Genomic DNA, 27,445 nt, shown 5'->3' with positions numbered 1-27,445 from the left:
ACCCGCCCTCCCCACCCGGCAGGCTGTGCTCCCCTGATCTGTTGTGTGGGTCACGGATGTTGTGAGTCTCCTTATAACGTGCTTTGCCGTGTCTTTTAAACTGGTGTCCTTGGATTTACTCTAGTCACGTGTGTCATTCTTTTTCCTATGTGGCTCTTTGTGTCCTGCTTATGAAACCCCTGAAGGAAATTCGAAATCTGAGGACCGAGGCCAGAAGTGGAGTCAGGTTCCAGGTGAGTCACAGCACTTGGTACCTGCAAGCATGTCTCGTTGGTGGCAGCCCTTACTACCCAACACAAGTGAGCGCTGGCAGCCGTGTGCCTGTTACGGCAGTAGACAGAGCCTTCTTCAGAGCTGGGTGCCATTAAAAATTCTAATCAGAGACTGTAATTAACTTGCCGTGCTCTGACGCTGCTCACTAAGCAACCTTCTGATTATAACTTGGCTGCCCGTCTATCTTGCCTACAGGGAGAGGATGTACTGAGAATATACCGTTCAGGCTGACGTGAGGCTCCAATCCATTAAACACTTACACACTATGATGTAAATTAATAAATTCGTATTCTGATTTTATCATCGGCCTCATCTGGGCTCCGAAGGTGTGAGTCAGCATGCCCGGGTCTAATCAACACGGAAGCTGTGAATGTCAAGCTTCTGGGCTGAAAACCAAGGAACTAGAACCAGCCAGAGTGAAATCACCAAGGTAACATTGCCCCAGAGGCCTGAGGAAACAGGCTGTTGTACTTGCCATACGATAGGGACAGGGATTAAAATTTACTTTTGACATTATAAAAAGCTGCATATTCAAGACTGTGGCTCAGTTCCATTCAGGTGAAAGCAAAGACTAGAGGGTGATCATGAATCCCATATTGAATATTTATTGGCTGATGAGGATACACCAGATGCTGCCCAACTCCTAGGCAGAAGGTTTATGGACATGATTGAAAACAGAAAAAAACAAAAAACAAAACCACAAGACAAACAAGGCAGACGCCATTCACAAGGGAGAGAATGGGGGCCTGATACATGAGGGAGTCTTTTTCCAGGCAGGTACTCGGGGTCCCAGATGCAGAAGAGAAGGTGACTTTAAACACCGGAGGAAAGAATTAGGAGACTGGCCAGTGAGCACCAGAGCCCAGGCTGGAGGGTTCCGAGGTCTGAGATTAGCCAGGGCATCGGGATGATTTAGGACCCGGTGAAAGCAAGATCTTTGAAGTGAGTTCAAAAGGCAGCGTGGAGATGGCGGGACAGATGGTGCTAATCGAGGAACGGTGCCCCACTTCATCCTCGGTCCCTGAGAACGTCATCTTCAGTATAACTGACCCCGTCGAGAATCCTGGGAACACCAAATGTAGAGAAAGGAGGAAACAAACCACAGGCATCTTCTGAACACTGAGCCCGTGTTCACCGTGGACACCGGCTTGTCTGCGTGCTCAAGCCAACAGAAAATGATTAAGATGAGCAGCTACGGTGACGTACATCTTCAGTCCCTTTAATGTTCTCTAGAGGCAGAGCCAGGTGGATCTCTGTAGGCTGAGGCCAGCTGGGTCCATATAGCAAGTTCCAGGATAGCCATGGCTACACAAAGAGACCCTGCCTCAATAAATAAATAGTAATAATAGGAAGACTAAAGAAAATGGGAAGACCTATGCTGGTGGTCCAATGGGATTTGTTCCTCAAAGAAAAGTGGGGGATACTACTGCAGACTACGGCAGGAGCAGTCTGACCCCAGGAGTGTCAGGATAGTATGGGCAACATCGTGAGACCCTGTCTAAAAGAGAAAGAGCCATGTCGAAAGAGAGGACTCAGGGGGAGTTCCACAGACAGCGCTGTCTCCCAGCATGCACCACGGCTTCACAGCAGGGCCAGGCCCCTGGCTTCACATGGAGAAAGGAATGACCGTGGCTGCAGCCTGCCCAGCCAAAGGCTCAGCAGAACGGCAGGCCCACGCGCTGCAGTAATGGACACACTCCTCCCGGGCCGCCAGGAAGCAGGGCTGAAGAGGAGCCAGATAGGTGCTCTGGCAAACCGGAAGGCTCGGCCCACTGTGAAGACGCGGTCTGGGTAAAGAACGAGCACTCCTGGACTAGTAGAGGTTGTCCCTCACATGCTCCATGATGACCCTCAGCCCTAGCCAGGTCTCCTCCGCCGTGGGGATGATCTGACTGGCCGGCAGGAGGAAGCCGTACTTCCCGGTGTCCCTCAGCTCAAACGTGAACGCGTACTTGATGCCATTGTCATACGCCCAGTCGATGCTGCTCCCGCTAGCTGGATCTGCAAGTCGAGGGAGACACCATTGGAGCCTGCTTCAGTCCCTTCAGGTTTCTGGGGGAGGGGCTGGCTGCCTGCCCGACCCCTCGGAACCCGGAGTCCCTCCTGAAAGTCGTCAGCCCTAAGACATGCACGTTCTAAAGCGCCCTGGGTCGTCTGCAGCCTTAGGTCACCCCGCATCATGAGGTCTGCATGTTCTAGCCTGGAACGGAGAGACTCTACGCCCTCACCCCCGAGGCTGTGGAGATGGCTCAGTGGGCAAACTGCCTGCCACGGGAGCCTGAGTGGCAGAGTTCACACTCCTAGAACCCACAAAATGTCGCCTGGCTGTGCAGCCCACTCGTGATTGCAGTATTCAGGCGGCGGCAACGGGGAATCTCTGGAGCAAGCCGGCTAGCAAGGCTAGCCGAAGCAACACGCTCAGGTGCAATAAGTGGAAAGTGTTAGGAAAAGACACTAAACTCCTCTACATGTATGCTCACACACATGGACACACACGAATGTGCATGAACACAAACATACAGCACGTATGTGGAATCCTCACTCCCATGTTGTCACTAAATCAGAGCAATCCTCAGGAAACCCAAGCCTATCTGGTTAGGGACAGTGAGGCATGCATTCCCCTCTAGCACCAGGGACCTCTGTCCCCTTGAAATGGCGCCCTAGGCCGTCCTCCTTCAGGTAGAATAAGGCTGGCCTCCCGCCCGGAGGACTGTGCAGAAAGAAGTCCTCCCGAGAGCCAGTGTGCTCTGCTGATGGAAGGGCGCCCGGGAAGCCTGGTGGGAGGCTCGATGAGGAAACCAACCTGTCAAAAATCAGCACTGAGTCCCCAGGCGCCAGGGTGACCCACCCTACAGTCAAATCACCCAGGCTGCTTGTGCAACCATCTGTGAGATGCTGCCCAGGCCGTCCATTCAAGACCATCTTATCTCCAACCCACGAAACAGGCCAAGAAAGAAATGTTTGCCATGTTAAGCCGAGAGGTTTTAGCTTAGTTTTGTTTTTTCACACAGCAGAGCTGACACACAGAGGAAAGGAAGTGCATTCCTGGGACTTCCCTTCGCCAGAAGACTGGCAAGAGATAGGAGCTCTATTTTTTCTGTTTTAATCCCAAACAACTAAAGCAGGAACTGTCCTGCAAACATCGCTAATAAAATGATGACAGCAGATTTCCTCTTCAGCATCTGGCATGAGCTAGGCATTCTATCACTTTACAGTCATGATCTCATAGCCTGTAAAATCCAGTGATGGCCATCAGTGCCCTTAGTTCACAGATGGGAAAAGTCCAGCTCAGACTAGGTAGAGCAGCTAAGGAAATATAAACAAAAGGGCAGAGCTGGAAGTTAGGCTCACATCCTTTTAAGTGGTTCGTCCAGCCCAGTCGATGTCCATCTGGTGGATTAACCATCTGATAAGTGTAAAGCCAGGCCCTTCCTTTCCCTGGTTCCTGAGGACCATTTCTCACAGACGTCTGTGTGACTCTTACATGGACTCTTACACAGCTTCCATGGAGACTGCCTATTCCCAGGGGAGGAGGGTGGCTCTGCTACATTCTCAGAACTCCAAGTGATCCCTTCAGTCTTTCTGCCCTGAGAAAGTGCTCCAGGAAAAGAACCGGACGACACCTGGCATTTCCGGTGGCTATTTCCATGATGGCCAAGCACTTCATAACATACTTAAGACATTGGAAAGATTGGTCAAGTTCATAAACTTCATTTTGTTTAATTCCTTGCTCAGTGTGCACATACTCTTGCTTGTACATATGTGTGGGTGCACACATGTAGTATGTGTGTGTGGGCACATACATGCAGTATACGTGTGGAGCCCTCAGGCCTTGCTCCTCAGTGCTGGCTCCCGCTGGCCTGGAACTCAGCAGCTGCACTAAGTTGCCTCCGTCTCCGTAGCACTGGCTTACGTGTGCACATCACCACACCTGGCTTAGTATGTGGGTCTGAGGGATCAAGCTTAGTGCTCATGTTGCACAGCAAGCCTTTACCAGCCAAGCCATCTCCCCTAACCTTCTGAAACAGGCACGCACGCACACATGTGTACTATCAGCACCATTCTGCACATTCTATTTTTCAATTAACACTTGAAGGTTACTCCCCATTGGCACGTACTGATCCACCTTGCTCACTCAGGGCAACCCAGCGCTTTCCTGTCTGAATGCACCAACTGTGGTTTTGGCTAGCCCTCTCCTGATGGGAACTTTAGATGCTTAACAGACTTTTGTGGTGATAAATAAAGCTGTCACAAACATCCTTAAAGCTCATGATTTATCCTAGTTGGACGAGCCCAAGAACTCACTAACCAGAAGCCTGCAGTAAATCAGAAGCAGTAAAGAGAGAAGGGACGAGTGCCTCAAAGGGAGCACAAGCAGCCATGACAGTCTGACAGGAGGAAGGAGACACAAGACTACAAAGAGCAGGCACAGACCCGTGAGGAGGTGAGGGTCGGAAGAGGGACACGCACGAGCATGGTGCACACGCATGAGAGCACCACCACGAAGCTTATTATTTCCTATACTAACTTCTAAAAGCATTAATTAAAAATAAAAAAGATACAACACTTAGAGCATCAAAACAGAGCGGGGCAGTTAGCCTAAGGACCTCACAGTCCTACGAGATGCATCTGGTCCTCAGGCTTAACAACGAATCTCCAGAAAACCACTCAGTCGTGGGGAAGGCACTGAACTCTGTTTAAGGAGAGAGAACTCTGTTTAAGGAGAACTCTGTTTAACTCTTAAACTATGCTGTTTAAGGAGGCAAAAAGAGTGACTCGCTCTCATCTAAAATGAGGCCAGCACTTAGAGGGACAGGTGTCAGCGAGGATACAGAACCCTCGAGGCCCTGGGTTAGACTTTAGTATACAAAGCCCAGCTTTTAGGAAATGATGGAGGCAGAGAAGACCTATGGAGGATATAGAACATTCTCAAAAGAGGAGTTTCATGGCTCAGGGACACCCTGGGAGAGCCTTCCTCCTGAGATAGGCATCTGGTGAGTAGCCCTTGACTGGACACCACTCATGCTGGGGAAAAGAATGTGTTTGATGTGGGAGTGCAGTCCTGTAATTTAAACTGATGTCTGACCCAAAAGCAGGCCCCGGCGACCCACAGAGATCTTTAGGAAGAGTCTGCCCGCGGCTCCTAGCAAGGCTCCATTAGCTCTGTCAGGCTGAGGTTCACTCCTAGCTGACTGGGCAGAGGGAGGAGAAAATCTCCAGGTCTCCAGGTGTGCCCTCTGAAGACTCTGCATTTAACAACACTAACAGCAATAAACTATAAATAATTAATGGATTGTTGCTGCAATTAGCAAGACAAACACAGGCATTGCCTAACTGTTTTACGCTGCTCTGTAGCTACACACCCAAAATGAGAGAGCTGTGCTGTGAGGCAAAGCTGGGAAGGTGGCACCGGGAAGGCACGGGGAAGGAGAGGCACACGCCCTGGCAGAGGGGCAGGGCTGTACATGCCGACATTCACATTTCCCTTCCAGCCAGAGCTGGGTACGGACTTCCGAAATGAGATAATCAGAAGATGTCCGCAGAAATCCAGGAAAATGCTCAGGTGAGCCCAAACAAGCACGGCCTCCACATGAGGCTGTGGGTGACAAGTGTCCAGGCCAGGTCTGGAGTTGGGGACTTGGCAGATTCTTTCCTTCTTTCTTTCTTTCTTTCTTTCTTTCTTTCTTTCTTTCTCTCTTTCTTTCTCTCTCTCTCTCTCTCTCTCTTCTAGATAACAGTCATAGTTAGAGGATTCCCTATCACTTGTTTACTTCAAAAACACATTTTATTTTTTAAAAAATATAATTTTTCATTTATAACACTTTATTCACTTTGTATCCCAGCTGTAGCCCCCTCCCTGTTCCAACCCCACTCTCCCTCATCTCCTATGCCCCTTCCCCAGTCCACTGATAGGGAAGGTCCTCCTCCCCTTCCCTCTGACCCTAGCCTATCAGGTCTCCTCCAGACTGACTTTCATAGTCTTCCTCTATGGCCTGGTAAGGCTGCTCCCCCCTCAGGGGGAGGTGATCAAAGAGCAGGCCAATCAGTTCCTGTCAGAGACAGTCCCTGATCCTATTACCAGGGAACCCACTTGGACACTGAGCTGCCATGGGCTACATCTGTGTAGAGGTTCTAGGTTATCGCCATACATGGTCCTTGGTTGGAGAAACAGTCTCACAAAAGACCGCTGGACCCAGATTTTTTGGTTCTATTGCTCTCCTTGTGGAGCTCCTGTCCTCTCCAGGGCTTACTATCTCCCCTTCTTTCATAAGATTCCCTGCACTCTGCCCAAAGTTTGGTTATGAGTCTCAGCACCTGCTTTGATACTCTGACTGGTAGAGTCTTTCAGAGGCCCTCTGTGGTAGGCTCCTGTCCTGTTCCCTGTTTTCTCCTACTTCCAATGTCCATCCTATTTGTCTTTTTGAGTGAGGATTGATCATCTTACCCAGGGTCCTCCTTCTTGCTTAGCTTCTTTAGGTGTACAGATTTCAGTATGATTAGCCTATATAATATGTCTAATAGCCACTTATAGGTGTGTCTTTCTGCTCCTGGGATACTCACGCAGGATGATCTTTTCTCTGCAGTCCACCTCCCAACACAGAGCTGGGGAGTGTTCCTTTGAAAGTGCTTAGGGACCTGGGGTAACAACTCAAGTGTGAGAGCCTGAATCTGAATCCCTGGAGCTCACACAGGTCAACGCAGCCAGTGGCATGGGTCTGTGGCCCTGGCAGCATAGGTCTTTGTACACACAGCGGCATGGGTCTTCGGCCTTGCACATGGAACCTGCTGGCCAGCCAGTCTAGCCAATCAGCGAAAGACACAGTCTCGAAAAGTAAAGTGGAGTATAGAGATCAGACAGCCAACACTGACATTGCACATACACATATGTGTACACATGTGTACGCGCACACATGCACACACACATGTGTGCACACATGCACACTCACACACGCACATATGCATGTGTGCATACATCCACACTCATACATGCACACACACACATGTGTGCACACATGCACACTCACACACGCACATACACATGTGTGCACACATGCACATACACATGTGTACATACATCCACACTCATACATGCACACACACGTGTGCACACATGCACACTCACACACGCACACACACATGTGTGCACACATGCACACTCACACACGCACATACGCATGTGTACACACACATGCACATACACATGTGTGCACACATGCACACTCACACATACACATATGTGTACACACGTGCACACTCGCAGACAGACACACTCACAAAAGGGGAGGCCAGGCTTTCATAACTTCCTGATAAACTGTGTCAGGACCCTCACTACACACGAAGAATACAGTCTACCAGGTCCTAACTGCAAGGGCGCAGGATAAGCACGTGAGAGCAGCTGTCTCGAAGCCTGTTACTAACCACTGAGACAGACAGACACACGGAATCAAAACTTGCACCCTCCGGCCCCTTCCCAAACTTCCTCCCCAGGCGCTCTCTAAGCCGCTTCTCCCCAGGACTCACAGACGGTGGTGCACGTGGGTCCGACCTGGTACTTGGTGCCCGAGAGGGAAGCCAGTGCTTTGGCCGCGCTCCTCGCCACGTCGTCCTGGGGGGGGAGGGCAGAAGGAGGTGATGGGGGACCAGCCAGCACCCTGACAGGAGGGCGCCGCCCAGCTTCCCTTAAAGCCCGGAGAGCTGCCAGCCGAGTTGACTCTCTAAGATAGGTGGCTGAGGGACCGTGAGGAAGGGGAGGCTGCGCTGAGGAACATGGCAGGAGGCCAAGTGTGTTCAAGAGAAAAGCCGAAGATAGACAGCCACAGGCTGGGCCCCTTCTGCCCAGGAGTCTGGGTGGAGCTGCTTCGTGGCACAGACGTGGCCTGGGAACTGGCAGCACCCCGGCAGACCAGCGCGGGGGCGTCGGCCTACAGCGGGCCTGAAGATGGCAGCCCTAATCCAACAGTCCATCTACAGGGCCCTTCTTACTCCAGGGTGAGTCGGGCAGAGCCCCGGCTACACCTTCCTTCACCCCTCCCTAACCAGAGAAGGCACCTCCCCTTCCCACTGTGGTGCTGACCATAGTCTTCAGCGAGCCGCGAGCCTGTGGCCTGTTCTAGACTTAGTTAGAAAATGAGATACGCAGGCTGGACAGTCTCAGAGCTCAGAAGCAGGGGAGGCTGCCTTATTTCTCTCCCTGGCAGGTCTGATGGCACAACGAAAGGGCAGAGGCTCTGGTCAGTGCTCGTCACGGTGCCACTCAGGCTCGCATACTTGTTCTCTAAAGCTACAGTCAGCCTCCAGGCCAAAGTCCAGCAGGGTGGGCCAGGCAGGAGTGGCCCGCGCTTACCAGCTCCTCGGCGTCTCGGGCCTTCTTGACGGAGTAGCCGTAGGGATACATCAGAAGCTGTGAGTAGCTGTGCAGGTCGATGAAGCCCTTGAAGCCCCCGTGCTCCTGGATGAAATCCACCACTGATTTCACCTCCACTTCGGAGTTGGGGTGAGCGCCATGGTACACTTCGGAGCAAGGGTTGTCGCTAGCCCCCTCTCCTGTGGGGGGTCCATCAACAGCGAGTCACTCACGGCCAAGAGGACTAGCTCCCCCCTGCCCCAAGCTTGGCTGGAGCAAAAACCAGGCATCTGTCAGGTGCCCCGGAATGTACTCAGTGCAGGTGCAGGTTCCGAGGAGGGGACAGGGAGGGGACTGGGGTGGAGGGGCTCACTACAAATGAGGGAAAGTATTGGGACTTTTTTAAGCGGGTAGAGTTGACCTCATATTGTGCTAATAGCAGTTGTCATAAATAATGTCACACTCAAGAACAAGTTGTAATTAATAAGTGTTCTTGATAATTAATATGAATACCAATAAATAATGAAAATGACTCCATTTATCCTGGTGTCAACTTAGTTTCTTAGTTCAGGTCTTAATGGCCAGCTGCTGCCAAAATAATCTATTGTTGTGGTTTTTTAAAAAAAAAAAATCTCTTGATTACTTAACAGGTATTTAGATGGATTGCTTTCTTCACAGTAAAGCATGCCTTGTGTGAGTTCCTGCATGTGTGTGTGCACTCGCTCATGTATGTGCATGTGTGGGTGAGTGTGAGAGAGACCAACCAACTGGTTACTATCCTACAATCCTTATTTGTCCTGTAATTTTTATGATAGTTCTATATAATTACAGTAAGTTCATTCAAAACACAACACTGGAGGCCGGGGCAGAGCACAATGGTGGAGGTCTTGGCACAACAAGCCCTGGACTGGACGTCCAGCACAGCAGAGAGTAAAATAAAGTTACATCGAATTTATTTGTTTTGTTTTGTTTTCAAGACACACTACACAGCCCACATTAGCCGTGAGCCTGGTGTGCGCGTGTGTGAGTGTGTGCTAACAGGAAAGAACTGCTGTAGATTTAAAACTGGAAGGTGTGTTTTTATCACCCTTGAAGTCTTAAGATTATATCTGAGTTTCAAAAGCAAACATCCATTCAACAGACAAAAGAACAAGAGACATTGGCTGGTCCTTTTGTGGGGTGCCTGTTGAACAGCGGAGCTCAGAACCCGGGTCCCCCCTTCTCACTCGCCCTCCATGACTGCTAGCTCCGAATCACACTAAGAGAATGCAATGCGGGAATTTAAGTTTTGCCGTAGGCTCTTGCCTGTTAGAGTAGCAGTGCTACCTGCTCTTTTTGACTTGCCACTGGGACCCTTCTCCCCAGCTACAACTTGACCAGGCAGAGCTGGAATGGCCAAGGAGGAGCCTTGGATTAATGCTTCTAAGATGGGAGTGATTTTTTAACTTTATTTTCCTGTAGGTGCTGAGAGGACAGCTCACCAGTGGAGTGTTTGCCTAGAATGCATAAGGCCTCACCACAATAAATAAACCAAATAAATAACTATTTTAAATTAACACAATCACAATTATAAGGCGAAGACCACTGGATCACTGCGTCCTCAGGAGGACAGAGACCACTGACTCATTCTCTTTCAAAGCTACACTTCGTCTTAAAAACAAAACAGAACCATAGACACAGAGAGCCTGAGGCATGTCTCCAAGTCCTTTGGTGACTGGAAAAACAACACCAGGAGGGAAACTGGTTCCCTGTGCCAGGCATCTGCCAGGCATGGACAGGTTTGTCCGATGCTGGTGGGATTTGAAACCATCGCCCCACCTACCTGCAAAACTTGCATTCCAGTTTCTGTTTGGATCGGCACCAATGCAGCGGCTTCCTGGGTTCCGGGACCGTGTCTTTCTCCACAGTCGGTTCTGGAAAAGCCACCAGCCACCCAAGGGTACGTCAAGACACACCGAAGGGTGTCCCTGGGAGCTGAGACCACAATAAGGGGGCCTGACGGGGGGCTGCATCTAGACTCCAGTGTCACTGCCTGGGCAGTCTGCTTTAACCCCCACAGAGAGCCGGTGTATACTTCCGGTTTAAAGGGGGATTCTGAGCCAGGCACACTGGCACACACCTTTAATCGCAGCACTGGAGAGGCAGAGGCAGGCAGATCTCTGTGTGTTTGAAGCCAGCCTGCTCTACATAGTTCCAAGCCAGTAGTCAGGAATATATATCAAAAGAAAAGAAAGAGAGGAAGGAAGGAATAAAGAAAGAACAAAAGAAAGAAGGAGGAAATGAAGGAAGGAAGGAAGGAAGGAAGGAAGGAAGGAAGGAAGGAAGGAAGGAAGGAAGAAAGGTGACTCCCTCAAAGTGCCCTGACGAGAACTTCCCATACAAGGACCAAGCCGATGCCATCTGAATGCCCTGAATGATTACTCAGAAGTCGAAGCAATGGCCACCCAAGATCACCACGCCACAAACACGTAGGCTGCCTATTGCAGCCTAAGACAGTCACCTGAATTCAATCACGCTCTCAGCCAGGGACTATGGGAACAAATTAAATCATACAACAAAGAAGCCGCCAGCCAGACACAGAATGTGAGCATTATACAGGAAATTGCGTAGTTTCTCCAACAAATGACCGACACTTTAAAAGGATGTGTTCGGGTGCTGCTGAAGGAAAGGTGACCGCAGAGACAGCCACAGGTGCAGCGCACAGGCCTTATTGGAGCCCTGCTTGGACAAATCGACTCCTGAGAGACGGCTTTAAAATAATGGCGGTGTTAGAGGATATTAAAGACCTTCCATTCATTTTTCAGAGGTGACAGTGGTGCTGCGGCTTTGGTTTTGTTATCATCATCAGCTGGAGACACATACTAAGGTCGTTGTAGATGAAATAACATGATGTCTGGGGTTTGCTCTAAAATATGCCAAGAAAATAAATTGTGGAGGAGAGAAAAAGATGAACAGAAGATAGGTAAAGTGTTGAAAATTGTTCAAGACCCACAAAAGAGAGGTCCTTAGACATTTTTCTCTAAAAATAATATATCCCCTGGTGATTCTCAGCTCAGGGATGACTAAAGAGAAAACTCCCGAGGGCCGTCAGCGCGCATGCTGGTGGAAATGGTCTCCAAGGGCACTAGCAAATCCGAATCCACCTGGGGAGTTCAGGCCAGGCCCTGGCCATTTAGAATTACTCACTTGGGTTTGCGTGTACACATATCCATCAGGATTGGCCACCGGCAACAAGAAAATGTCCACTTTCTCCAAGATGGAGGTGACAGCTGGGTCCTTTTGGTAGTCGGTCACAATCTAAGCAGAGACAAGCCTGTCAGGGCAGCTGAGGTTTGAAGTCCAGCCAGGTGTCTTCCTGAGATGCCCAGCAGGCCCTAAGATGGCCCCCACCCTCTTGAGCCTCCCTGAAGCCCCACAGGCTCTCTGAAAAGCCCTCTGAGCCCTCAAAGCCTGCGTGACCATATCAAGTGCCAGATGTGCAGCGAGGGGTGGTGGCTTTGTTCACACCTTCCACACACATCACCCTTCCCTCCCAGCACCGGCTCAAAGCAGTTTCCTGAAGAGTCCTGGAGGCAGCCTGAGAACCCAGAGACGTGCAGGCTTGGAAGGGGATGACGGCAGAAAGGGGTGAGCCTGGCGCTGAGGGCCCACAGTGAATCAGTGTGTCAGCCTGCTCACCGTCACCTAACCACAGGTGACCTTCCCTGTTCACTTCTCCCGTCTGGAAAGGTCCCGGCCTACCACGTCTGTGCCAGGCACCTCCTGAATCTCATCCCTTGGGCCCAGCTCCGTGAAAGGCCGCAGCAGTTCCCCACCCAGGCCCACCAGAATCCTTGACTAATTCCGGGCGACATGACCTTCCTCGCCGTCCAGATGGCAGTGGCCTGTGAGATCCACTCACGGGAATGGATGCCCGCATTCAGCCAAATGGCTGGCCGCTTCTTGCCGGCTCCCGTGCTGAACTGCAGAAGGGAAGAGAAGCCAGAAAATGACCTGCCAGCCGTGTCTCCTCACCTCTCCTCCCAGCCTGCTCCTTTTCATTTAATTCATTTAAGATAATTCAGGGACCAAATGTTCCTGAGGGCACCATCTATTTATCGGCTTCTCCGTGACCAGGGAGCTTAATTGGTTGGGTGAAGCCCTGGGCAGCCCAAACTTCTCCAGTGTTGGGAATAAATGGAAAGGAGAAACAATTGGGGTTGTGGGTCAGAATGCTCACATGATTAGAAATACTAGTGTGTCTCTTCAAAGATCTCAAACGGTTTCCCAACAGAGACGGATGTGAGGGCGGAAGAACCAGCCGGCTCCACTCATGGAATCAGTGAACTGGGCTTTAAATTACAAAGGAGAGGCCCTCGCTAAGCTCTCTGTGACCTTTGCCTCCTGCCTTCACCACAGCGCTGGGGTCTATGGGAAGCCAGCATCTCTATCAGATGGGCAAATAAGCTAAATGTAATTACCTTAAAGGAACCAGCTCAGCGGCAAGTCTCCCCCAGCCCCCGGCAGTTATCTGCTATAAACCTGGCTTCCACAAAGCTAAGGGTTCGGCAGATTCTCAGCGCTACTGGCTGTTCCATGGTTTTTATGCCCAAATTCCTTTCTGTGTGTTCAGCTGCATTATTTCTGTAATTTATGTCATTGCTGTAGCTCTCTACCTCCTTTGCCAATGCAGAGCTGAATCTGTTAGAAATATCTGGAAATTGGGCTCCATGAGGCCAACAACCCAAGGCTGGCCTTAAAATTACATCTGCCTTAATGCAAGCATTCCAGACTCTTCTCCAGACCCTGCTAGGTGACAGCGAAGGCAGACTGGAGTCTCTGACAGTCTTGAGGAATACCAGCAGCCTCTCCTGTGACCCCTTCAGCCGGAACCAGCATGGAATAAGCTCTTTCTAACAGCACTACAGTAGATAAAAGCAGGGCATTCCAGCAGATCAAAATATCCGACTCAGCAAAGATGAATCGGAGCTAGCATCTCTCCCTTGGAACCAAGGGGTCTAAGAGGCTGCCTTTGTTAGCAGAACAAGGCCTGCGTCCTGAGAAATCAGATCCAGAAACTTCTGTCCACTCAGGAGCCTTGGAAGGGCCGTGGCCTCACCTTCAGAACATACATGGGCCGCTTCTCAAATGTCTCTCCGATCTTCACTCTGCTTGCCAGGGCAGGGAAATCGGTGGCAATACTGTCCATCTCGTGGTAAATCTGAAGTATAGAAAAGTGAACCAACAACACTTAAAAACTTTTTTTCATTTTTTGAGATAGGGTTCCCATATAGCGCACACAGGTCTTGAGCCTGGAGTTTTCCAACACCACTCTTGCAAACGCTAGGGTAACAGGCAGGTCTGCGGTACCCAACCCAACAATGTTTTACAATTCTAGTATGGGTTGGGTGTGAATTTTATCTTGCCAAGGTTAAGTTTCTGCTGAAACCCTGGTCGTGAGCTTGGCCGCAGTGTCACATGGGATAGTCATTACAAGGGACCCTGGACAGCTCCACTCGCTGTTTCCTGGAGGACAACACATTCCAATTGTGTGCAAAATTATAGTCCAGTCAAGTAAAGCAGAGAGATTAAACAAACAGTGCTCCAAAGTGTAATTCTTTGGTTTGCTTTGGGGCTTGGGTTTTCAAGACAGGGTTCCTCTGTGTAGCCTTGCCTATCCTGGAACTCGCTCTGTAGACCAGGCTGGCCTCGAATTCAGACATCTACCTGCCTCTGCCTCCCAAGCGCCAGCTCTAAAGGTGTGTGCCACCATTGCCTGATATCTTTGTATTATTCTGGACTGTATTGTCAGAATAAGCCCACTCACCAAGCCTCTAGACAGCCGGGTTTCCAAATTGTTCTCCACCAGCAAAACAAAACAAAATAGCATTCACAGTGTGGGTGTGTGTGTGTGTCTGTCTGTCTGTGCAGATAATAGGTTATGTATAATATAAAATAAGGAAAAAAGCCAAATGTGGTGGCCCACGCCTGTAATCTCAGCGCTTGGGAGGCAGAGGCAAGAGGATCTCTGTGAGTTCAAGGCCAGCCTGGTCTACAAAGTGAGTCCAGGACAGCCAAGGCTACACAGAGAAACCCTGTCTCAAAAAACAAACCAACAAACAAAAACACCAGGCTGGGGCTATGGCGATGACTCAGCAGACGAACGCACTTGCTGCCAAGCCTGACAACATGAGTTCTGAGTTTGCTTCCTTACATGCATATGGTGGAAGAAGAGACGTGATTGCCCTCTTGCCCTCCACATTATCACCACCGGCACATGCACACCTGTACATGACATGCACACCTGTCATCACAGAGAGATGACAGGCAGACAGAGAGGACAGTTGTTTTTAAAAATCTCCAACCTGTGCCCAGATGTGGGGTGCAGATTCACATGCCAACCACCCCCACACTGAGGATCTGAAACCAGACACCCTGGCACACACAAATGTCGAATTCCCATGAAGATGCAGAAAAGCTGGAGTGTTCAGAATTGGAGGTTTAGGAAGAACTCCAAATGAGTAGCCAGGAGAGAGACGGCACAGCAGCATGCCTCTGGGGGCAAGAGCTAGCTATAGATCCCTCTGCAAAAAGCACCCAAGTCATGAGAACAGAAGCAAGCAGAGAGTGGCAGGGTAAGCGGATGGCCTCTCTCGGTCCCTGGGTGACACTTGTAACTGGTTACGGGGGGGGGGGGGGCAGGGAGGCGGTGGACATTAATGAGGCTAATGTTCTGGGCTTGGTCCCCATGTGGGCCCTTAGCTCTGCTCTCGTCCACGGCCTCCTAACTTTCTGCAGCTGTTTGGCAGATGTGTGTCCCTGGTCACAAGAGGGATCAGGGAGCAGTGTGGTTGGAGGTGTACACGATAAACAAAGCTACTGACAGTCATGGGAAAGAAGGGAAGACTTGGCAGCCTCTGGTTCCCTCCTCCAGAAGAAAAACAACTTGACGTATGCGCTTCATGAAAAGCTTGCCAGGAAACCAGTGTTTGCCCATAGAGTACAGCGTGTATTAAGGTAGAGGAGGGAGGTGGCAATTTAGATTTGGGAGGGGGCCCACGCTTGGAGAGTGTGCAAGCTAACGAGAGGAACGCTGGGACGCACGAGACTGCACTACAGGGCTGCCGGGCCGCTCTGTGGTCCCTTTTGATTTCTCAGGTTCCAGGATCAGATGAAATTGTTCAGCTCCAAGCTTTTCGTTTGAAAGTTTGGCTTACTTTGAAAGCCATCTATATAAAGTGGTTTCTAACTACACATAGCACCAAATTGCATTGTGGAACAAATCCACGTTATAAGGAGTCATGATAAATGAGTGGAAATATTTGGTTAACCTTGGAAATAACGGCTTGTCTGCTTGCTGGGAGTAAATGGCATCTTAGTCTAGAGATTCCGGTGGGGGAGAAGGTTGAATTACAAGGACTGGAAGTGCTGCCATTATATCATGGTTTCTTGCAAAGGCTCCTAAGAAAGGTTTCTGCCCAGAAACTGCAGCTGTGTTTCCCAGGCACTTGGGCGCTGGGGGGAGTTGAATAACTAATGGGAAAGGAATTAAAGTGTGCACGTTTCAGCCCCTCGGTGAAGTGATACCAGGCTGAAGTCAGATGTCAGGAGATAGGTTCCAAAACCCAGGAAGCAGAAAACGTTGGCCTTAGCCCTGCCTGGAACACTCACAGCCTCCAGGGAGTGGTAGGAGCCGTAGCTGAAGTCGCCGCTCCGCTCTCGCCCTTCACTGTGCTGCATTTCTTCATCTTCGTTGTCTAAAAGGGCCTAAAACACACAGCAACATGGTGAAGGAATCCCTGGAGAAGCAGGCTCATCTGGGGAGGTGGGCTGGCCAAGATGGCGGCACTCTCAGAGGAACAAGCAAGACAAATGCTCAAGGTCTATGGGGCCAGATCGCGTAAATTACACAAGCAAAGATTACAGATGAAGAGAATGTAAATTCATGCTGCCTGCACCTAACGTGTCTTTAACCTTAATTACTTGACATCCTAAATGCTACTAATTTCCAAGGGCTTTACATTAGTTCTGTGGGGCAGACAAGGGAATTATCTGTACTCCTTTTTGCTTAAGGTTTTGGTTTGGTTTGGTTTGGTTTGGTTTGGTTTGGTTTGGTTTTTTGAGACAGGGTTTCTCTGTGTGGCCCTGGCTGTCCTGGAATCACTTTGTAGACCAGGCTGGCCTCAAACTCACAGAGATCTGCCTGCCTCTGCCTCCCTGAGCACTGGGATTTAAAGGCATGTGCCACCATGCCTGGCTTCTGCTTAAATTCTTTATTCTCTAACATTTTTGGTTCTATTGAAACTTTTCAGCACATAAAACCAGCTCAGTGTTCTTACCCAGGAGAAGAGCTATCTACAATCATGTGTTTTGACCATCACAGCAGTATGACACAACTAAAAATAATAATAAGCCATCCTGGCTTGCATAGAAAAAAAAAAGAGGAGGCTCAGATTTTTTTCCATATACCTATAAAACTTTACTTTTTAATATCTGATTTATATTATTCCGTTCAAAACCCTTGCTCCCTGGAAGGAACATATGCACAATTTGATTTTTCTATAGCATGAAATCTCTAGACATCAGCTTGCATCTGGTATCCAATGCCTCAGAAACACACAGCTTGGGAAACCATTGGGAAACAAAGACATTCTTATAAGCACTCATACTTTGAAGGTTCCTGGCAGATGTCTGTGTCATGTGAGGATGATTAATAAGCTCACAGCTGCTCACACCATCAGGAAAATCTTGGGCCAAATCATCAATTAGTCCATTACCCACCTCGGTGAAGGAGAGTGTGGGCCAGAGACCCCATCCTGCTGTTCAGGACAGGTTGTGGGGCTGGATGGCAATGTTCCCTGAGAGCACTGAGCTGCTGGTGACATTCCCTCTTTCTAAAAAGACACCTCTTCCAGCTGGTCCCCAGGCACTCTTGCCTTCTAACATCAAGCACAAGGAAAAGGCGCGAATGATCACCCACTGAGCACCTCTGAGGTGCCAGCCACCGTTAGAGCCACTGTTAGCTAATGGAAGCATTGTCTCAGAAAATGGTCAAAGTAGGAGTCATTACCACCGTTTTATCAACGATGACATGGAGGCTCCTGGGAACAAACGCATGCGCAAGGAGAGTGGTGGCTCCCCGTGGAGACCCTGCCGGAAGCCCTGCGTACCTGCCTATCTCCAGAGCACACTCTTCCTGAGACAGGCTATTACACTCCGCTTGCGTCTGTCCCACCTCGGGGTGAAAAAGATGACACCAGACATCCTAAATCTTCCAGGTCCAGTCTGGTTAGTAGCTCCGTCTTGGGAAAGACCGGGAAGAGTGCCTCAGGGCCTACCCACCTGTAGGTCCTCAATTGTCACTGAGTAGTCTAAGCCGTGTGACTTCAGGAAGGACTTGACGGGCAGCAGGCTGACAGAGGGCACTAGAATATCCACGGGCCGGTCGACAGTGGAAGGAGATCTCCAGACATTGAGCTGAGGAGAAGAGAGGCGGCATAAGGCGAGAAGACGGTTCGGGTGGGAGCCGCTGTCCAAAGCCGGGTGCTCCCGGAGGCCTGCACAAGGACGCCCACTTACAGCCGTCTCCAGTCAGGCCTGCCCAGCAATCCGCACCCGGCAAGGCCCGAGAACCAGCGAGAGGCAGTCAGGCCCCCGGCTGGTGAAGCCACAACCCGGGCCTTCTCCCTGCATTCCCTCCAGCTCGTGTGGCTGGCACTCGGACTCACGCTCCATTACGAACAGAAAACTTGCAGGGATAAAAACAAGCACAATGCCCTCTTCCCCCTCAGACTCGGACACTGTACAGGACAGAGAGACACGTACCTTAAAGTGCTCCGAATTCACTAGCTGAGTCAGTTTTCTGATCTCGTCTCCATTTCTGACATTAATCCTAAAAACCTGGTCTCTGGGGAAGGAGAGGTGGAGGGAGAAGATGATGGTGAGCTTTCAGCTGGCAAGGAGACCCCGAAGCCACCCTCCCAGACAGAGCTGGGCTGGGTGGCAGGAAACGGTCTAGTCTTTGGTTATAATGTATAGCCATTAAAAACAGGACTATGTGGCAAAGATGAAAAAGTGCTTATGTGTAGCTTTGAGGGGATATTAAGTGAAAGAGCAGGACACAGAATTGTACGTATGCCATGATTACCAGTATGGAAAAAGCAGATGGGCTGGAAGCAAAACAGACAACGGAAATAAAGCGAGCGCTGCCAGCGCTCGTTCGGGCCGTGGGATTATGGGTGGCTTTCCTTTTTCCCTGTTGTCTCTGTCTTCTGTGATGTGGTCATATTACTTTATAATGAAAAACATATATATTTTTACAGAAAGGAATGTCCCTGGGTTAGGCTCCAGGCTAACTCAAGACATAAAGAAACACTTCTTCACTGTCAAAGGCAAGGGCTGAATGAAGTCCTCACGGAACTTCACGCTGGGAAGAGCTGGGAAGCTCTGGGAAGGCCAGGGTGATTGCTAACTGCCCCCCACCCCCAGCGCCACGTGTGCGTGGCAATGAAATGAACAGGGACGAGTGGAGTGAGGCTCGAGGCTGCCCGCCAGGACCCAGCAGACGAGGCTCAGGGGCTGCCCCCCCCATGCATCCCTCGGTTTCTGCAGCACTGGCAGGGAAAGAGGCCCTGAGCCCCGTGTGAGTGGGAGAAGGCCAGGTTGAAAAGCCTTCTTTGAGCTCTGTCTCCCTCAGAGAGCCAGCAGAGCCATTAGGCGTTGCTAGGTGACAGCCCAAATGAATCTGCACTCTGTGGCATGCGTCATCCCTTTGACAAGAGTGAATGCCGGAGGAGCTGTGGAGTGGGATGTGGGCTGAAGGACCTGTTGACACGCTAAATGGCTCTGTCACAGGGAGCTAAATGTGAGGCTCACGAGGAGGCCCCTCTCCGGAAAACCGGTTCAATCTGGATGGACTGTCAGAGTTACACTTGCTTCTGTTAAGTTCTCGGGAGGCCAGGCCCGAAAAGACCAGGCCCACTGGAGAGCTGTTCTCAAGTGGCTGGACTGCACGAGGTGCTAGTGCCCACGGCCCACACCCTCTCACACTAGCCCTCCCGCCTCCGCCCCTCCAGGCAAGCAGCTCACAGCATCCCATGAAGGCTGCAGGGGACCGAGAGAAGGCCTGCTTTCCACTGAACCTGCTATGGTCTAGGTGTGGCTTGAACGTGCCCTTAGGGTTCAGGTCCTGGAAGTCCGACCTCCAGTTGAAAGGCAGCATCAGAGGCAGCTGGCTGGGGCAGGGCCCGTGGAAGTGGGCTTTGTAGTTTTATAGTTTTACAGTTCCTATGAAAGCAGATTTAAAAGACTGGGCAGGGCCCTCGAGTCTCTCTGGCATCCTGTCTTGATCTCCCTTCTTACACATGCTCCATCCACAAAGCCTCTGTCCACAGAAGCCCTCACCAGGGGCAAAACAGACAGGGCTACTCAACCTTGGACCTTCAGCTTCCAAAGCTATGAGTGGGATCAATCTCTTTTTCTTCTTTGTGTTAGCCAGTTGGTGGTTGATGATTATTAACCTGACAGGACTTACCATTACCTAGGAGACAGGCCTCTAGACCCAGCTGTGAGCAGCTGTGTGGCTTAGCGGGGGCCAACCTAACGGAGGGGGCTGCACTCCGGGGCTTGGGGCCTGGAGTGAGGAAACGCCAGAATGTCACTCCTCACACCCTTCTGCGGATCAACGCGACCAGCTGCCTCAAGCCCCTTCCGCCATGACTCTCCACTGCGACAGGCTCCATCCTCAATCTATGAGCCGAGATAAGCCCTTTCTCCTTTAACGTGCTTTCATCAGAGCATTTTACCACAGCAACAGAAAAAAGTAACGTCCCAACTTCACACAGAAGATTGACTAATACACGACCCTCGGGGCACGCAGAGAGTTGGATCACAGCCCGGGGAAGAGCGAGTGTCCGACTACCATCTCTCTGTCACAGACAGCCTTGAAGACAGTTTGGTGGAGGGCAGAGCCTTCTGACTGAAGACAAAGGCCAGTTTGACAAACCCATGCTCTGCAGCCACTTGTCCCTAACACTCCGGGAAAGAGGTGTCTTTAAGACGAGCGCGCAGGGGCCTGCGGGGCAGTTTGGCGGTTAAGAGCATACCCGGCACTTAAGGACCCAAGTCAGGCCCTCAGCACCCACGCTGGGTAGCTCACAACCGCCTGTAACTCCAGTTCCCGAGAGACAATGTCTCCGGCCTCCTTGGACACCTGGATTCACGCGTACATACACACAAATTAAAAATATTAAAAACAAATTATTTTTTCAATGAGCACGCTAGGAAGGATCAACATCTTGGGCGAAAATAATTGGGCCTTCGCAAAATAACCCTGGCTAGAGCAGTCAGGGAGAGCAAGAGGGGATGGAGACGGGGGAGGAAGGAAAGGAGGCAGACGAAGCGTCTGGAGATGAAGATGCGACCACACAGTCCCCTCGCTATAAACTATGTGGCCTCCCTTCTCCAGCGTGGTGACATCACCATGGAACCGGAGCGTTTCCCTCGCGTCCATGACAACGGAACACAGTGACGTCACTGGTCGCTGGAAAGGATTAAGTTCACAGTCCATTCTGTCACGTTCTAATCAGCCAAGGTCAAAGACACAAACATCTGTCATGGGCAAGAAGAGGCCAGGCAGAAGGTGTAGGGTGGAGACCTTCCCCTCCCCCCGGCCTGCACGCCTGAAATGTCGTGTTTGTTCTGTGCTGGCGCCTTTGGGTGCCTTCCCCGAGGTGCTCCCTCAACCCCAGTCCTCACCTGCCTGTCAGTCTCCTACCTGAGCTTCAAGCCCGTCACTCACAAGGCGTTCCCTAACCAAAGCTACATACGATAGGGCTAAAACTTGGCAATGGTGGAGCAGGGTCTGCACTAAATACCCTCATGAACATCAGTGCAGTGGTATCTGAGAGCAGCGCGGGTGGCAGGCCGAGGACCGGCCATCTTCATCCTGCCTTCGCTGACCTCATCTCTATTGGAACACTCATTCTCCACCCCACGCGCCTGCAGAAGGCGGAGCAGGCCCGTCTGCACCAGCTGGAATTCCGCTCAAGACGCTGACCTCGAGCTCTTTCTGGAAACAGGCGATCAGCCGGGCGAGGGGTGCTGTCCGCCCCTCCTGCTCCAGATGGTTGTTTCGAAGCTCCTCTAGCTCTCTTCAATTCCCGGCTCACCAAGATGCCTTTAGCATCATGACTGGTGACTGCCCACTCACCCTCAGAGCACACACTCAGAACAGACCTGCTCGACAGCCAGGCTTCCAGCCCTCCTCTGCCAGGCAGGGAGCCAAGTGCTTGGCTCTCTGTGGCCCTCTCACTGACATTCCCGCCTAGGCTCAGCAGGGAGGACAGAGAGCATTAAGGGACAGCTCAAGGAAGCTGGGCTGCCTGCCAGGTACCTCTGACACTTCCCCAGCTCTGCAACTGCTTCCTGTTCTCCGCAGGCCCAGCGCCTGGCCACTGCCTCAGCCTTGAGACATCTGGAGACGAGGACAGATGACACCAGCGGAGAGTTGGTGGCTCTGGGGGAGTTGGTAGCGCTGCTGGGAGCTAGGAGAACCAATTACAAAGGCAGGAGGCAGAGTGGCGGGGAGAGGCCATCATCTGTATCTGTTAGCCAGCCTGGCTCCCCAACCACTGAGCCACCCAGCCTGGTTCCGCTACCACTCAGCCACCCAGCCTGGCTTCCCGGACACTCAGCCACCACTCAGCCTGGCTCCCCGAACACTCTGCCACCCAGCCTGGCTCCCCGAACACTCAGATATCACCCAGCCTGGCTCCCCAGCCACTCAGACATCACCCAGCCTGGCTCCCCGACCACTCAGCCACCACCCAGCCTGGCTCCCCGGCCACTCAGACACCCAGCCTGGCTCCCCGGACACTCAGCCACCCAGCCTGGCTCCCCGACCACTCAGCCACCCAGCCTGGCTCCCCAGCCACTCAGCCACCCAGCCTGGCTCCCCAGCCACTCAGACATCACCCAGCCTGGCTCCCCGACCACTCAGCCACCACCCAGCCTGGCTCCCCGGCCACTCAGACACCCAGCCTGGCTCCCCGACCACTCAGCCACCACCCAGCTTGGCTCCCCAGCCACTCAGCCACCCAGCCTGGCTCCTCGGCCACTCAGACACCCAGCCTGACTCCCCAGCCACTGAGCCACCCAGCCTGGCTCCCCAGCCACTCAGACACCCAGCCTGGCTCCCCGACCACTCAGCCACCCAGCCTGGCTCCCCGACCACTCAGACGCCACCCTTTACATTCTCTGAACTGGTGATCAGGACATGCCAGTGGGTCCCAGCAAAAAGATTCTTCTCCCTTTCCTGAGGTGCCCACTGTGAAGTAAGAGCAGACTTGGAGATGACATGGCACTATTGATTAAAGCCACTGGAAACAGCCCTTCGTCTGCACAGCTCCCGTATTGAGTTCCCCGGGGCCCAGCCCCACGATCCCAGAGAAGGTAACCCTGTACCACAGGAAAGGCCTGTATGCAGAGAAGCAGAGGCTCTTCAGCCGCACACACAGCTGCAGTGGGGGCCTGACAGCTCCATGCGTCAGCCGCACGGCAGCGAGGCATTATGACACCTCCACCGCTGAGCTGCTGCGGAAAAATCTTCCTCCCTGGCCACCTGCTACGCCAACCCCTCCGAGCTATTTGGCAGCGGAGACAGGTATGAAACATCATCCCCATAAAAATTACTCAATCTCATGTAAGTAATTGCTTCAATAAACAACCCTGGAGTCCCTTTAGCCAGACGATACAATAGAGAATAAACTCGCATCCACAGGTAGACCGGTGAGATAGAGGATTCCATTTGATTGACTCGTGCTACAAGAAAGGAATATGAGCTTTGTGCTCAGCGGTCCTGCTTCCAGCTAAGTAGCTCTGGGCGGGTTCCTTAACCTTTTGAAGGCTGGGCTTTTCATGCTGAAATTGAGGAAAATCACGCCTCGCCTGGAGGAGCTGTTACACAATCCGCAAGGCAAGGCAAACAAAAGCTTTTTGCAAAAGGCAAGATGTTGTGCAGGGGTGATTACTCTAGTGAGGTCTTCTACTGCGGTGGCAAAGCATCTCTTTCATGTCCCGGCCTCTCCCACTTCCTGTCCTTCGCCCACTCCACAGTGTTCTGCTCGGAGCGGTGGCACCTGCGCACACACTCACGCAAGGCCCGGGGTGCACTTCCAGTGCGGCTAGGCAAGGCTATTGGGCCTCCTTCCTCCAAAAGCCTGTGAGAAAGCACCAGCTGTCCCCAGGCTTCACTGCTGACAGAGACTCTCTGTACCCTAACCCCGGGAGCCAGCTTTTCCCTCTAAGCCTGGCAGAAACTGACAATGGCTTTCTGACCATTCTTCCCAATGAATGGTGTGGGAAATACCTGGAACCGACCTTAGGAAGAAGAAGGAAATAGCAGGAGGCTAAGGAAGTTTCTGTGGAGACCTCTAGCTTTGACTTGACAGATCAAACTGGGTTTGCGAGAGAAGTGGCTGGTCCAGGGTGGCACTGGAGCAGAGGCGACGGAGAGGGCCAGCCCTGACCCCAAGCCCCACCACCGAAAGTACGATCACTCCATTTGGCTCCCAGGTTGCTGAATAACTAAATAATGATAATAAAGTTCAAAAGGAACTCACCCAAAGAATTTGTCTCTGCCGCAGACGCCTGACCCAAGAAGGGCCCCAAAGAACAGCAACCACCTCATGTCTCAAGGGCGCCAGTCACACAGGCACTGAGTCAAGCCATATTTATAAGGAGCCCGAGGCAGACTCACATCCTCAGAAATGCTAATATGGTTCTCTGCAGCCTTCCGGCTCTGACTCCAGGCCCCAGCCAAGCCTCCTCCATTCCTTTCTAGTGATGAAGGCCCAGCCCTCCACTTGCAGGGCAGGAACTCGCTCCGCAGGCCGGGAGCGTCTTACCCAGGGTGCCACATTGCTCATCACCTGGCATCTAAATGGCGTTTTTTGAGTAAATGGAAAGATCCCACATTGCTGGATGGGATTCAGGCTGATAGGAGAGGCCAGACTGTGAACCGGGATGAAGTTACCTCCGGAGTAACAGAGCCTTCTTTGAAAGTGAAGACTATCAGGCGACCTCGCGTCAGAAGCCCGTCCAGAGAACTCAGCAGAGCAGATCGTAAAGGGGAGGGTTCACGGCCTCCTCTAGGGGTCGAAGGCCTCGTTCTTAGGATTCCAGGAAGAAAAGAGAAGTTCGGGTGGTGAGGGCATAGGGGAACGCGTTATTCTGAATAAATTCCCTTTTCCCTGGAGTCTGAATGACAGACAGGCTTACTGATATTTGGGTTGTATTTGTTTTTTATTGCTTATTTATGTGTATATTTGTGTACCTGTGTGAGTTGACACACACCTCGTGCATGCAGCTACCTTTGAAAGTCAGAACTGAGCATCAGGTCCCACAGTCCTCAAAAGCTGGAGCTACTGGCAGCTCTGGGCTGCCATGTGGTCCAGGAAGTCAGACCTGGGGCCTCTGCAGCAGCTTGTGGCCTTCACCTCTCAGCCATCTTTGCAGTCCCTCGTTTCCTACACGAGCTCACTTTGTATCGGCGACAGTCCAGTCTTCCTGCTTCAACCCCCTGGGGCTGGGATGACAGGCCCCAGTCTCGAAGCCAAGAGCTTGGCTTTTCTTTTCTTAACTTTTTTCCTTTCTTGCCTCTTTCCTTTTTTCTTTTTTTCTTTCTTTCTTTCTTTCTTTCTTTCTTTCTTTCTTTCTTTCTTTCTTTCTTTCTTTTGAAGTAGTACTGGCTATTCTGGGACTTACTTTGTACACTAGGCTGGCCTCAAACTCAGAGATCCTCCTGCCTCTCCCTCTCAATTGCTGGGCCTAAAGGTGTGCGCCATCATGCCCCTACTCAAGCCTGACTCTGATAAAACTAATTTCTGAGGTTTTGCTACGCTCTGAGTCTGGAGTCAGGAGAGTAAGCGGAAGCTGCTCATGACAGCCACGGTTTATTTTCAGGCATATGGCTTTGTCCCAGGAACCCCAAGTCACCCTCTCCCAGGGTCCCCGTGGGCTCATTCTTTCCACACCTGCTGAAGCAAGGATTGTGGCTGGAAGCACTGAAATGTATCCCGACCCTTGCTAACACAGTCAGAAAGACTTCCCCAGAGACAGCCGCCCCCGAGATCACGACCGTAGCAGGAAGAGGGGCGAGTTTAGCTCCCAGACAGCCGGAGGAGGGATCAGGACCTGGGAAGTGCTAAGAGGAAGCAGCTGTCCTAGCAGGACTCTTGCTGGCAGGTCGAGGGCTCACTATCACCAACAGTGAGGGATGAGGAATTAATCACACTTTGGTAGATGGGGGTGGTGACTGGCCGTGTCTTTGCTAATACTGGTTCTGGCGGGGCACTGAGTCCCGAGAGGCAGCCTCCTTCAGATGTGGCAGGACTGGGTCTCTGGCATCTCTTCCTGTCTCGGAGCTCTGTGTCTTCCCAGCACTTAAACTGGACCTACACCTGCTCTGTCCACCAGAGGCGGGGCTCTGGTTCACACCAAGATCAACCTCATCCTTGATGTTAACAGTAAGAAAAACACAGTCTGGAACCAGCTAGAATCGTGATAGAAAGAAGTACTCAGAATGCTAGATGCTGAAACCCATTTTCCACTCTCTCCCAGGAAACAAAGAAACACTACCTATAAATAGATAAACAAACGAATAAATAATCTAAATCACTAATTGAAGTGAATGTCTGAAGAGAATCTGTATGCAAGCGGAGAGACACACTGCGGGACAAGAGGCAGCAAGACCAAAGGATGCACAGCAGCCGGCGACGCAATGTCGGAGGAAGACACTGAAGCCCATCGCTAACTCTGAAATGCTGCACTGTCCAGATCACGGGCCACGCTGGGCATGGCGGGCCACGCCTCACATCCCAGCATTGGCCATACTGAGACAGGAGGATCACCTGGGCTAGTTAGTGAGATCCTAGCTCAGAGAGAGAGAGAGAGAGAGGGAGGGAGAGAGGAGGGAGGGATGAACAAAGGAAGGCAGAGAGGGAGAGGATTAAGACTCCCTACAAAATTGATAAACCTTGGAAATATTATGCTGTGTGAAATCAGACCCACACAGAATGATGAATGCTATGGGATTTTGGCCCTATGATGGGCCTGGCACAGCAAAATTCCTAGGGCGAGAGTACAATAATGGTTCTAAGAGGCTAGACTGAGAGGGAAATGGCGAGTAAGTACTTCAGCCTGAGATGCTGGGAAGACGCTCTGGAGACGGATACCGGGGATGACAGCACAGCAGAGTGGACACACTTGGTGCTGTTGACTTGTACCCTGAAGAATAACCGAGTGAGCTGGGTGGTTTTGTCGCGTGCCTCTTATCCCAGAGAGGCAGAGGCAGGAGGATCTCTATGAGTTCAAGGCCAGCCTGGTCTACAGAGTGAGTTCCAGCACAGCCAGGGCTACACAGAGAGACCCTGTCTTAAAAAAGCAAACAAAAAGAATGATCAAGAGCAGCTCCGCCTTGAGGAGCCCACATCACACTTTGCTCTTTTCTTTGAGAAGCCTACACCCTGAGCCCCTCTCGTACTCTCTTTAAAGATGTATTTACTTTATTTGATGTGTTGAGTGTTTGCCTACACATAGGTCTGTGCATCTTGTGCCTGCCTGGTTCCACAGAGGTTAAAAAAGGCCTCAGATCCCCTGGAGCTGGACTTTCACAAGGATGGGAGTAAAACTGGGGTCCTCTGCAAGAGCAGCCAGTGCTCTTAACTGCTGAGCTATCTCTAGCTACCCTCTCTTTCTCTTAACCCTCATGCTTAATCCAAATATTAAAATATCCTGTTAGCCACACGCGCCCAAAATAATCAAGAGCTGGGTGTGGCAGCATGTGCCTGC

The 27,445-nt window shown here is 51.4% G+C and overlaps 1 protein-coding gene across 2 annotated transcripts; it reads right to left on the bottom strand.

The window, feature by feature from the left end:
* Nucleotides 1–862: 862 nt before the first annotated feature.
* Nucleotides 863–24,660, bottom strand: Cpa4 (carboxypeptidase A4). Of its 2 annotated transcripts, none has more exons than XM_021641325.2 (11): nucleotides 24,217–24,645; nucleotides 18,422–18,503; nucleotides 17,939–18,073; nucleotides 16,268–16,363; nucleotides 13,716–13,817; nucleotides 12,475–12,579; nucleotides 11,804–11,914; nucleotides 10,440–10,530; nucleotides 8,618–8,817; nucleotides 7,795–7,879; nucleotides 863–2,274 (listed from the first exon to the last, which is right to left on the bottom strand). In XM_021641325.2, exons 1-11 carry the CDS (start codon nucleotides 24,282–24,284, stop codon nucleotides 2,087–2,089), a joined length of 1,263 nt encoding a protein of 420 aa, XP_021497000.1. In that variant the 5' UTR covers nucleotides 24,285–24,645; the 3' UTR covers nucleotides 863–2,086. The 2 variants fall into 2 exon arrangements, with proteins under 2 accessions (XP_021497000.1, XP_021497001.1); XM_021641326.2 differs by having other exon boundaries at nucleotides 2,068–2,274; nucleotides 7,820–7,879; nucleotides 24,217–24,660.
* Nucleotides 24,661–27,445: the final 2,785 nt, after the last annotated feature.

The sequence above is a fragment of the Meriones unguiculatus genome, chromosome 21, assembly GCF_030254825.1.
Source record: "Meriones unguiculatus strain TT.TT164.6M chromosome 21, Bangor_MerUng_6.1, whole genome shotgun sequence".
NCBI lineage: Eukaryota > Metazoa > Chordata > Mammalia > Rodentia > Muridae > Meriones > Meriones unguiculatus.
This window is presented reverse-complemented; position numbering and strand designations above follow the sequence as displayed.